The sequence below is a fragment of the Stenella coeruleoalba genome, assembly GCF_951394435.1.
Source record: "Stenella coeruleoalba genome assembly, chromosome: 14".
Lineage (NCBI taxonomy): Eukaryota > Metazoa > Chordata > Mammalia > Artiodactyla > Delphinidae > Stenella > Stenella coeruleoalba.
In genome coordinates, this window is record NC_137160.1 from 80,820,314 (window position 1) to 80,833,030 (window position 12,717).

At 48.6% G+C, this 12,717-nt stretch overlaps 1 protein-coding gene across 1 annotated transcript in view; it reads right to left on the reverse strand.

The window, feature by feature from the left end:
- The window catches only part of CUX2 (cut like homeobox 2), a 263,849-nt gene extending 262,696 nt beyond the window's left edge, over positions 1–1,153 (reverse strand). Inside the window, exon 1 of the mRNA XM_079942084.1 lies at positions 840–1,153. Coding sequence (XP_079798210.1) covers positions 840–902 — 63 coding nt within the window. The 5' untranslated portion in view covers positions 903–1,153. The remainder of the gene's footprint in view (positions 1–839) is intronic.
- Positions 1,154–12,717: the final 11,564 nt, after the last annotated feature.

Consider the following 12,717-nt stretch of genomic DNA (forward strand, 5'->3'; position numbering starts at 1 on the left):
GGAGTCACCTGCTCTGCTCCGCTCCCGGTTCTCCAAGGCCCCCGAGGCAGGAGCGCAAACTTGCGCGCGCCCCGGGCCCATCTCCACCGCCCGTCCCCATCTAGACTTGGAAAGAGGTCGGAAGCAGGAATAAGACAAGAAGCAAAGACGAACCCCTAGAACCCGGCCCAAGGAGAGGTCTGCCGGTGTAGGCGGCCAGTCCAGCGATGGTGGCTGTAGCGGCTGGGGCGGCAGCAGCGGCCCCCGGGTGGCTGCGCGTCCGGGCTGCGCAGCCAGGCGGGCGGTGGAGGTGCCGGCGGGCGACGGGGCGCGGAGCCGCCTCCTCGCCAACCCCGGATGCCTCCCCCCTCTCCTCCTCCTCCTCCTCCCAGCCCGCCAGCTCCCTCCCTCCCTCGCCCGAACCCGAGCCGGGCGCGGACAGGCACTGGGCGCGCTCCGCGGCCTCCCCGGGCGCCGCGAAGTTGGGAGGCGCGCAAAGTGCGGCGCAAGGGGGGTTGCCGGTGGTCCCGCCAGCAGCCCCCTGCCTGGGACCGCAGACCCTGCCTTCCCCGTGCCTCACTCCGCCGCTCGCCCGCCGCCTCGCTCCCCGGGCCGTGGGCTCGCTAGCGCTTCTCCATGGTCGCGGCGGCTAATCGATGATTGAACCGAACAAAGAGCAGCGGCGAGATCAATTCCTAATACCTATCGATGGGCAGCGGGCAGTCGAGCCCCGGCGAGCCCCAGCAGCCGCCGCCCGCCTCCCTGGGGCGCCCGACCGCCCTCCCGGGTACCTCCCCAGTGCGCCCAGGGCGCGCCCGAGGGTTCCCCACGGCCGCGCGGCCAGTGCTGCCCGCACTAACCTGGAGTCGCCGTAGATCAAATCGCTTCCAATATTGAAACATCGATCCCACATTGGCGGCCATCTTGGGGGCTATTCGAGACGCACACACACAAGAGTTTGGCTTTTCTCAATGGCTGCACTCAATATCCGGGCTGGACTCCCCCCAGCCCCGGGGCCGCCGCCGGCCGCCCGGGCCCAGCGCGCCGCCGCTCGGGGCCCCTCGGGCGCCCCACGGCCTCCTGCCACCCGCAGCCCCTCGGCGCCGCCGCGCCGCCGCCGCCGCCGGGCCCGGGAGCCGTGCGCCCCCCCGACCCCCGGAGGGCGCGGGAGGAGCGCGCGGGGCGGGGAGCTCGGTGCCCGCCGGGGGGAGGCGGCCGGGGATGGGATGGGAGGGGACGGGGGGGGGAGGCAGCCTCTCCAAGAGGCGCTGGCGCCGCCGCTGCCCTGCCTGCAGCCGGCTCCCGGGCCCGCGGAGCGCTCGCTGCATCTCCCCCCCAAGTCCGGGGTCGGTGTGCCGCGCGATTGCACTTGACTTTGGCTTTTTGCAAACTTATCAATACAGACGTAACGTGCTGATCAATGCAAAGGGAAGTTTGGGGGGGGGGCAGCAGGAGGCCGGCGCGTGGGGCGCCTACCCCCGCCTAGCACCTGTCTATCCCCCATCCCCGGCATTGCATACTTAAAAAAAAAGTTAATAGTTTGCAATGCATTTTTTTTCTTTTGCAATCGGAGCACACACAACACGTGCCTCGGGCTGCCGCCGCTCCTCCGCCAGCTAAGCTTCGCATCCGAGGGTAGCAGCCCGCAGCTCGAGCTGTGTAGACTCGCCGGCCGGCGGGCTTATGGGAGCCGGCCAGAGGACTGGTGGTAGCTGCCCGGGGGCGCCACTGAGTTGTGGGAAATGTCACCACTGCCGCGCGCAGTTTCCACGCTATGATACTGTTAGGATTATTACTACAGAGCGGTGTCTTGGCCATAGCACTGGGTTTTTTCCTGGGGTCCTCTGCAATAGGGATTCTTGTTATTGTTATTATTTTCGGGAGCCTTTAGTCCAATTACATGGGCTCCTCACAACTTTAGAATGGGAGGCCGTTTTATTGTTATGATTATTAAAGAGGGTTACCAAACCTCTTGAGCCCTTTTCCACGCAGTGGGTTGGCTTTTATTGTTATGATATGTTGAGGGGGCCCTAGCCCAGCTCTGGATCATTAACAACTACAGAGGTTTCTGCTATCATTACCATCATTATTCAGGGGTCCTTAGCCTAGCTGGGGACCCCAGGTCCTTTGCAGTATGGGCCTCCTTTATTATGAGTGTCTTTAGCCCAGCTAGAGGGAAATTCTGGTCTTTTGCAATTTCTCGGATGCTGGACAATAGAAGTGACTAGATTTCTTTTACATTATCCCTCTTTTTGCCTCTGTGCAAGTGAGAGGTCCCCAGTCTCTTCCCAACGTCCTACCCACCCCCCACCCCAGGAGGAACTCAGACCTCCCAACCCCCTCCATAACTAACACTTCTCCTGACCCTGGGGTCACTCTCCCTCTCTGGCATGTCCCCCTGCCAAATCCCACCCCAAAAGGGGGCATTTCCCCCCTTTTTCTCTGGGCAAAAGATATGCTTTTATAGACAGCAATCGGAAATTATATTCTCTTTTTATGACCCAGCTTGGACTTCTGACATCACTCTTGGTCTGGGACAATAGATCAATACAGAGGGTTATAAAAAAGATAAAGTTTAGAAGAGTTGTAAAGAAGAAAGAATCGTGATGGATATTTTTGATGATTTTCCAATATCTGTGTCTTGGAACACGTGCTTCAAGGCAATTAAAGTTTTTAATGTAATGTAAATAATTGTTTCATAAATGCTTCAGAAGAAGGTGTGATCTTTCTGAGCAATCACTCGAGCTGTTTAAAAAACATAATGTGATTTAAACAAGGATACAGTATTTCTGTTACCATCCCCATACATCTTCCATGAGGCCTGGGTAAATATATTAATGCACAAGTTGAAAGACTCATAAGGCCAAAAGTACAGCATTCACCAAGATGTAATGAATTAGGCCTAGTTAGCAATTCCGAGTGGCCTGTTTCCTTGCCAGATTAAATTGCACGTGATATGTGGTGTATCTAAGCTCTCGATAACTTCACGTTTAAATTACAGTTCTCATTCTGCAAAATGAATTTAGGGAAATTTCATAACTATTGCATGGCAATTTTTTTTAATGGCCACATTTTCTCCTGAGCATCTGTAAAGCTTGCAGCTTCTTGTCTTTGAGTCTGTTTTTTTAAAGACCTGTAGTAGAAAATCTGGAGCGAGTGTGAAACCTTTCAAAGCAATTTTTAACAAATCAAGGTTTTGATGCAAGATTATTTTAAATTTATGTCTGACTTTGCAGTCATGGAACAAACTGACATCATGTACCTCCTGATATGATGTATGGAGAAGGACACAACACCACTTCTGTGGTATTCCTGCCAAAAGTGCATAATTTGAATCTAATTGTGAAGCGATATCAGACAAACCCAAATGGAGGGGTAATTCTAGAAGTAAACAGCCTGTTCTCTTCAAAAATGTCAGTGTCACATGAAACACACAGAAAGACTGAGGAACTATTCCAGATTAAAGCAAAAGAGGGGACTTCCCTGGTGGCACAGTGGATAAGAACCCGCCTGCCAATGCAGGGGACACGGGTACGATCCCTGGTCCGGGAAGATCCCACATGCCGCAGAGCAACTAAGCCCACGTGCCACAACTACTGAGCATATGTGCCAGGCTCTACAACAAGAGAAGCCACCACAAGGAGAAGCCTGCGCACCACAATGAAGAGTAGCCCATGCTCTCCACAACTAGAGGAAGACCCAATGCAGACAAAAACTTCTAAAAATTTAAAAATTTTAAAGAAAAAGAAAGCAGAAGAGACTTGACAAGCGATTAAAACATATGATCCAGCATTTTCTTTTACTAGAAAGTGCATTAATTGGAGCCAATGGCAAATTTAGAATAAATCAACAGATTAGATAATGGTATTGTATCATGTTAGTTTCCTGGTTTTAATCATTGTACTGTGGGTATATAACAACATATCCTCGTTTTCAGAGAGAACATTGAAGTATTTAGGGGTAAAGGGAAGGCCACCATGTCTGCAACTAGCTCTCAAACAGTACAGACAGAAGTAATATGCATCTATTTATTTATCTAAATCTATCTACACAGAAAGAATGATATAGCAAATAATGCAAAATAACATTTGAGGACTCTAGAGAAAGGGTACACAGAAATTCTTTGTACTCTCCTTGCAACATTTCTGGGAATCTGAAATTATGTCAAAAGAAGAAGTTAAAAGAAAAATAATAAATTAAATTTATGCCTGACTTTGTCTCAGCTGTTAGGGACTACTGGACTTCCAAATAAAAATTCTGCATGGAACTTTTGTACTTTCCTGACTGACGTAGGCTGCACCTTTGACCGAGCAGGAAATTGCCACAGCAAACATGCTTACTGAGGAGCAGCGAGAAAATCCAATAATTCAGATTGTTTTAAGTCTGTGATATTTTTAAATGACTTAATACAGTAGGTCTCTGAAGAATTCTGACAATCTTAATGGTAGAAACTTGCAGTCCCACTGAGGAATGGGTTGCTACATAAATACTGAATGATCATGTCTTTCTGTCTGGGCTGAAACATATTAGCTTTGCTTAGAGGCTTATTGCTTTATTCAAAAAATAAATTTCAGCCATCTCTCCCCACCATATTCCAAGCGCATCGTGTGCCTGTGCCTTATTAGACGTGGGGGCTTATGTTCCAACGGCATCTGTTACCATCTCAGTCTCAGCGATAATGAATTAAGCAGTTAAGTGTTTACCCCCTGAACGGAGTTAGCTGAGGGAATGATATTATTATGGGTGGTCCTTAATGAAAGACCAAGAAACCAGGAAACTCAAGACTTTTTCAGCAATCAGCCTTGGATTTGGGAACTAAAGTACTAGAATATTAAATATTTTTGAGAAAAGCTGTTTTGCATGTTCTTAGCACATTCTCCCTGCCACAAACACACATGTACGCAGATATACAAAAACTTAAGCAGGTTCCTGGTTGATTCCTGATTGTCAAAGACCCACACATCAAGGTAAGTATTTTAAAAATTACAATGGCAAAGAAGACACCCTCTTCCCACCCCAGAGAAAGCAGAGGGTGGCTTGGGGCAGCCCATCCTGAAAGCACAAGCAGACCAAGAGCCAGATCCTTTAGGAAATTCAAAAACTGTGCAAGAATCTCAGGGAAGATAATGGCAGGTCCTTAGCCACGAACATAATGATATGCGAAATCTCCAGCATCAAAGCTGTAACAAAAGAAAATGTCCTTCAGTAGCTCTGCACTGCCCACCGCAGCTGTCAGGCAGGAAGAAAGACAAGTAGACACTCCAAATTCATCTGGAAGTTTTCTAGCCCTGGGAGAGGAGAAAGGGATATGGGAGTGTCTGGCTGACACCTGCAGGGGTGTGTCCCTGGAAGTTGGCCCATGGTTAGGTCTCAGATCCAGAGGCTGAAGTGACTGGCAACAGAACCAAGCCAGCAGTTCCTTACGTGCAAAACACTTGACACAATGCTGTCAACCACTACCATTATTAAGCACCTACTGGCTGTTGGACGCTTTATAAAGAAATCGTTAGCATAACATAGTGCTTAGGATTGCAACTCTTGGAGGCAGACTGTCTAGATGTGAATTCCAGCTAGTCACTTACAAGCTCTGTGACCTTGAGAAAGTTAGTTTACCTTTCTGTGCCTCGTTTTCCTTGTATGTACAACAGTGCTAATAACTGTACAAAGTGATAAAGATTAAATGAGTTAGTCTATCTAAAGCATTATGTAAATGTGCTGTATCTAGTAGCTATCATTATTATTGGTCTCACAATAAACAGGACAGAGATTTGCATTCCCATAGTGCAGATGGAAAGAATGAGGCCCTGAGAGAGGAAGTGGCTGGCTCAGGGTCACATGGTTGTGAAGGTGGCAGAACAAGCACTAATACCTGGGTTTACTCACATCAAGCCTAGGACTCTTTGCATTTGAGCCTCCCATGCCTCTCATGGGAAGAATGAGTGGAAAAGGAGATGCCCAGAAAGCAAGGGCTGTAGCCTTAACTATGTGCCAACTCTCAATTACCAATTAAACTGGAGAGGAACAACACAAGAGGGACAGGGTCCCTTGGCCTGATTCCCCTCCCATGTTATAGACTAATTAAACAAATGATAGTACATTCACACTGTGCTGATTATTCTCCTTTTGTTCCCTTTCCTCACACTCTCCCCATCCCCTGCCCAATGTCCCAGGAATCTGACCTTTATGGACTACATCTCCCAGGTTTCCTTGCTCTCTGGCTTCCAGCTGGGTTTGGACAATGGGAGGCCCTGGTAAGAGATAAGAAGGCAGGGGGAGAGAAAGGTTGGGATATTTAGTCCTGGCAGTGGCTGGGTCCTTCTACAGCCACAGCCCTTGTCAAGCTGTCCTTCTGCTCTCACTGGGCCCCAGTAACTTCTCCCTCCTCACATCTCTTCAGATCTGGGGTGTTAATGGCTTCCCTCTCTTGCTAGCATCTGGATGCCTTAACATTCCCCAGCACACACCGCTGTAAATAGTCTTATTAAAAAAATTCCAGCTGATTTTTTTTTTTTGCTGGGACCCTGACCAATACACCTACCAGAGAATATTATTCAATTATTAAGAAAGATGAGGGGTGTGTATATGTGTTGAGGTGAAGAGATGTCTAGGATATATGGTAAAGTGAACATAAGCAGGTTCTACAACAGTATTATAAATAATCCCATCTTTGCTTAAAATATGTTACTTAGAAAAAATTTAAGGAAAACTAGATATCAATTGGTTAACAGACATTAGTTGAGGAAAATGGTTTTAGAGGTCTCATAATTTCCACACCATCATCTTAATTTCTTTTATGACTACAAATTACTTTTATCATCAGGAATCTTAATTCAGTTGGGGTGGAGGGGATCTGTTTTTTCCTGAGCCCCTGATTGATACACATAGCACAGTATCACATCCATTTGAGATGCCTATGAAAGAAGATCTGACTAAATAGAGAGACGTCCATGCTCATGGGCTGCAAGCTGTAATATGGTAAAGATGTCATTTCTCTCCAAATTAATCTGTAAATTTAAGACCATTCCAATGAAAATCCCAATAAGGTTTTTCATAGGACTTGACGAGCCCATCTTAAAATTCTTATGAAGGTGCAAGGGCCAAGAACAGCAGGGGCAATTCTGAAGAATAATAAGATGAGGGAACTTTTCCTATCATATATCAAGACTTATTATAAAACTTCAATAATAAAGACAGTGAGCAGAATGACTGACAAAGAGACTCAGGGGACAAAATTAAAAGCTTAGACACAGACTCACACCAATATTGAATGAACTTACACAAAGAGATGGCAGAACTGGCATTGTAAACTAGTGGGTAAAGGAGAGACTTCATTTTCAATATGGTGCTGGGCCAACTGGCTATCCAGATGGGAAAAAACAGAATTAGATCCCTACCTCACACTATACAAAAAGATCAACTCCAGGTGGAGGTGGCTGCAACTCTATGAATTTAAAGAAAGAAACTCAACACGTTCCTTTTTTTCTAAAAGCACAGAACATTTGAACTGGAAAATATATCCTTATTAAGCTGACTTTACTATGCCATGTCTGGGTTTTTTTTTTGTTTGTTTTTTTTAAGCATCCCAATAGCTCTGGTCATGAAATAGCCCAGGGTCCCTTTCAGAGCTGGATCTATGGCCAGAACCAGGACTGAACTTTCTTTGAATATCCCCAGAATGAAACACCACTTGGCACCTGGCAGCTTCCAGGAGATTTAGAAACATTAGCTAATTAGAATTTCTAGAACACTGCTCCCCACTGGCACAGGCTCTTCTTCAGGCACACAGCTTCCCTGAGCCCCTGAGAAGCTGGCTCCAGGGCAGAAATCTGCCTTCCAATTCTGCACCCCTACTTTAGCAGCAGAGTGTGCAAATTGGACAGTGATCTAAGTCCCCCAAAACAACCACCACAGAATTGAGGGCACCCGTTTGGCTCTCCACCTTTCCCAAATCCCATACATCTGGCTCAAGTGTCCCCACTTGGCTTCATGCCCACTAGGGCACCCATTCCTCTCTTGGCTCCCAGGTCTATGAACTCTCAAGGGTCTTCCCCGTGTCCAGAGGAGAGCAACAAAGCCCTTCAGCATGCCCACCCCCACCCCCACCCAAATAAAACTCCACAAAACTGGACCCTTAAAGCTTCAATGAAGAGTATAGACTATTACTGCTGGCTTTCTTAAGGGGTGGGGCATGGAGAGCTTAATGCCTTAAAATCCTTTTTTGCTTCTTTCTTTCCCTAAAGTTCCCTTCATTAAAGCAACCGCTCCAATTTCTGTTTTTAATCTCTCTCCTCTCAAACAGCTCATCCGTCTTCTCTCACACATCGCTCACTCTCAGCTTCTATCTTCCCCAGCTCTTTCTCCCTCTTCCTCCATATCCGTCCCCCCTCCTGCTCTAGTTTCTCCTCCTTCTTCAAATCTGAGGTTCTCACATTTCCTCTAGTCAGCAAAGTACCATCCAGTAGCCAAAAAGAAAGAAAGAATTCTTTTTCTCCTTAGGTAAGATGGGGAGATGTGAATGCTTACACTTTCCTTTTTGCCCCTGTCCAATCATGACATTGTCATCGTCATTGTCATAATGGTGCCTACTATGCACTGGGGGCCTCACTAACATTCTAGTCAAATCTCACAATCTATCATGGCTGTGCCATTTTACAGATGAGCAAACTGAGGCTCAAAGAGACAGAACAGCTCACCCAAGTTCATTCAACAGGACAATGGCTGAGCATGGTTTGGAGGCTGGGTGGGAAAACCTGCACCTTTTCGTAGCCTTGCTGCAAAAGCCTTGACCCTAGCTCTAGCTTTTCCTGCTGCCTAAGTTCAGGGCAGGAGGGAAGTGAATGAAGGTCCTTCTGGAAGATGCCATTCAGACAAATCAGAGCCAAGAGGGGCTGTGTTTGCCACCCTGGCAGCCAGTCCCTGAGATACCACTCCCTCAGCCTCCTTGGAGCTTCTGATGTCCTAGCTCTTGGCTCCCACGAACCAAAAGATGATCCACTTGGCCCCACAGCACCGAAAAAAAATGATAATGTTGCCGTTTATGACCTGCTTTCCACAAGCCCGGCTCGCTCTGCCCATTATCTAATTTCCTCCTCATAACAGCACTTGGAGGTAAGTATGGCCATTTCCTCCCTTTAATAGCTGAGGAAATGGGGGCTCAGAGAGGGCAAGTGACTTGCCCAAGGTCACCTAGCATGTAAGCAACAAAGCTGGGGGTCAAATCCAGTTCTGTTTGATGCTGGGGCTTAAGTTCTTAACCCTGAATGCCACCCGCTTCCCTTTCTCAGCTGCCTCTAACTCCTCTGAGGGGCTTTGAATTCATTTCCCAGCGGGTGAGGGGCTGAGTCAGGGTTGGATCCCAGAACTGAGTCTCCCTTGTACCCACAGCCTCCAGCCACACTCTCCAGAGGTCTGGGAGCTCAGAATGTAGGCTCTAGAAGCTCTCCTTTGAAGGTTGGGTCCCCATTCCTCCAACCCCAGAAACCTCTGTGGACTAAAGACTCAGCATCTGGGGCAGCAAAGTCCCCCCAATTCAAACACTTCCTGACCCAGGAAATAAATCTAGCCCTCCTACCATGACCCTTCTTGTTGCAAATCCTTGGTGTCCATCAGGATCTTTGGCAAATGTGCCAGGCATTGGGGACCCTGAGAGGTCATCTGTCCCAGCCTCCCACCTCCAGTCTAGGAAAGAGACTTTAAAATGAGCCTGAGGACCTCAGGTCTAACCTACCACACATGTGCCACACCCGCTTTTGCACACACACACGTACATATTTGCACATGTACGTGCACACACATACACACCTGCATGCCAGTGCACACATCTATTCATGCACATTTGCACACAAGCCAGAAACAGATTCTCTGGAACACACCTGTGTGCTCACACACAGGTTTGCACAGGCTGCATGTGGGTGAGTATATTGTACAGTGGTGTGTGTGCCCAGTTGTACTTTCCAGGGTGGGGCAGCGAGGCCTCTCCTGGGACCTCCGGGAGCACGGCCTTTAGCAAAAGCCCCACCTGGTGGACACTTGGTGTATCCGCCAACCCCAGCTCCAAGCCTGAGCCCCCCTGGGACCAGAGTATGACTCTGGGCAGCACCCAAGCTGGATGGCAATAAGTGAGTGAGCCCAAAGCTAGACTTTGGGGTACGCCCTGCCCCTTAAAGCTCCTTTCTCTCCTCCTCTCTCCTTCTCTGGGCAGCAATTTCTTTGGACAAAGGCAGAGGAAAGAGCATTGGGTCCAGAGGCAGGGATCTGAATCACTACGCTGCCACTTGCAGACACAGAATCAATTGCTATCTCAGGGTCAGATGCCTAAATCGAGTCTGAAGTCAGACATGAGTTCAAATGGAGCAGCAACTCCTGGCTGTCCCATTCCTACACGTGTCCTTGGGCAAGTCACTTCCACCTCCCGAACCTGCTTCATCAACTGTGAAGTGTGGTAAAGCCCCCAGTGAGGTGGTTGGAAGAAGCAATGACATAGTGGAAGTAGAGTCAGTTACTCTCCATCTCCATTCCTCTCAGACCGAATACAGGTATAATTTAGGGGCAACAAGAAGCAGGGCTGGAGTCAGAGGGACCCCAGTCCAAATTCTGATTCAAATCCTGGCTCTGCCACCTTTTAGATGTGGGGCAAGGCACTCCACCTCTCTGAACCTCAGTTTCCCCATCTGTACAATGGGGACCTCTTGGTGTTGTGAGAATTAAATGAGATAGTGCATGCAAAGAGCCTGACATCACTAAGCACTCCATAAATGTAGACTGCTATTAGCAGTGTTGATGTTTGGGAAAAATAAGTGATGCTTAGAGGGGTGGGCAAAAGATGAGCCTCAGAAGCCCAATATAATAGCTATATAATTATAATTAATTATAACTTAATCCCTGTGTGCAAGGCACTGTTGTAGGGACTAAGAATTAACTCATTTAACATCATAACAACTCCATGAAGTAGGCATTATTATTATTCCCATTTTACAGGTGAGGACACTGAGGCACAGAGATGATGTAACTTGCCTAGGGTCACAGAGTCAGTGAGTGGATTAAAATCCAGGCAGACTCCCCTGGATTTCTCATATTCCCTACTCCTGCTGAGCTGTCCTATCACCTCTGACCTCCCAGCCTCTCTTAAGCCTGGAAACTTCTCTACAAGATGAAGTCTGGCCTTAGAGGGACTAAGAGAGAGTCACTGACAGTCCCATTCTTCCTCCCAATCCCCAGGGAGGCAAATGGCCACAAATGCATTATGTATATTCTGGAGGGCTACGGGATTAAGATAATCTCAGGGAGGCCATAAACACGACGGAAATAAAGCTAACTAAACAGCATCTGTTAATCATGGGATCCTGTGTCAGGAACCTTGCATCTGCGGTAGGTTGCTAAGTGGCAATGAAGGTGGACGGAAGCTGGCTGGCAAGGCCTTGCCCCACTGCTGAAGCATCACTGCAGAGTGGAGGGACAGATGGTGGCCCAGACAAGAGACAAATGTAAAAGAGATTAGGTACAGGAAATTGTGCGCTCCACATTTTATTTAAAAGTCAGTCACCAGGAAATGGCTGCCTGATGATGCCAGCAGTAGCAGAGTTATGTTTTGATGTGACATGGTGTTGGCAGGAACCAGGACTTGGGGGTTCAAGAGCCATTGGGCTTGAATCCTGAATCTGTGGCTGTCTGGCTGTGTGGCTCAAATCCAGGTGCTTAACCTCTCTGGATATTAGCATCCTCCTCTAGAAAATAGGAGGGATAATATCTACCTATTGTTGATGGTGTCACTGACCCCAATTCTTCACCTTTCCCTCTATTCATACACAGTGCCATGTGGCTTAGCAGTGTCCATCCCACTGTGAGTGGGGCATATGTCCCTGCCACTGGAGCTTGGGTTTGGCCACATGACTTGCTTTGGCCAAAAGAATGAGCTGGAAGTGTTGGCGTGCCAGTTCTGAGACCACATCTCAAGACATACATCCCTTGCACTGTTGCCTTTGCCAGGAAAGGAACATGCCCGGCCCACTCACTGGTCCCAGGAGGAGGATGCAAGACTCAAGGGTAGGGAGGAGGCTGGCTTCCTGGATCACATGTGGAGGACAGCCTCGACCATCCAGGAACACCTGCCAAGGATTGTCCCATAGCTATGAAACACATGGCTCTCATGCTGAGCCACTGTGCACCGGGGCCTATTTGTTGCTGCAGCAAGTGCATCCAGTGCTACCTCACCAGCAGGCTGGACCCTGCACCCCTTCCTGAGCCAGTGCTTGGTTTCACCAACCTGGATTTTCCCCCACAGTCTCCCAGCCTGGATGCCTTGGGGCTTTGTGCTCTCAGCCTGCTGTGACCTCCTGACCTAAGACTATGAGCTCCCTGAAATCAGGCCTTGGTTCCCACTGAGTCCCTGCTTAGAGCATCCAACTGCCCTGACAGGACCCACCTTAGCCCACAGGTGAGGTTCCATGGTGCTCTCGTCAGCCTTCCTAGTGGCCTTCACCACTGGTTCTGGGTGCTGGGGTGCCAGCAGGTCTTGCACCCCAGTCAGCTTGAGTCATGATGCCATGTGGCCTTAGGCAAGTCACCTAGCACCTTGGAGGCCTTGTTTTTCACACCTGTAAAGGGGAGTGCTGCTCCCTGCTCAATTCAAGAGTGGAGGCATGAAGGTCCAAATGGTGACAATTACGAGACCTGCAGAAATATGAGCTGTCCTAAGGTTCATCATTCAATGCTGACTCCTAAGGGGCATCACTGAGAGAA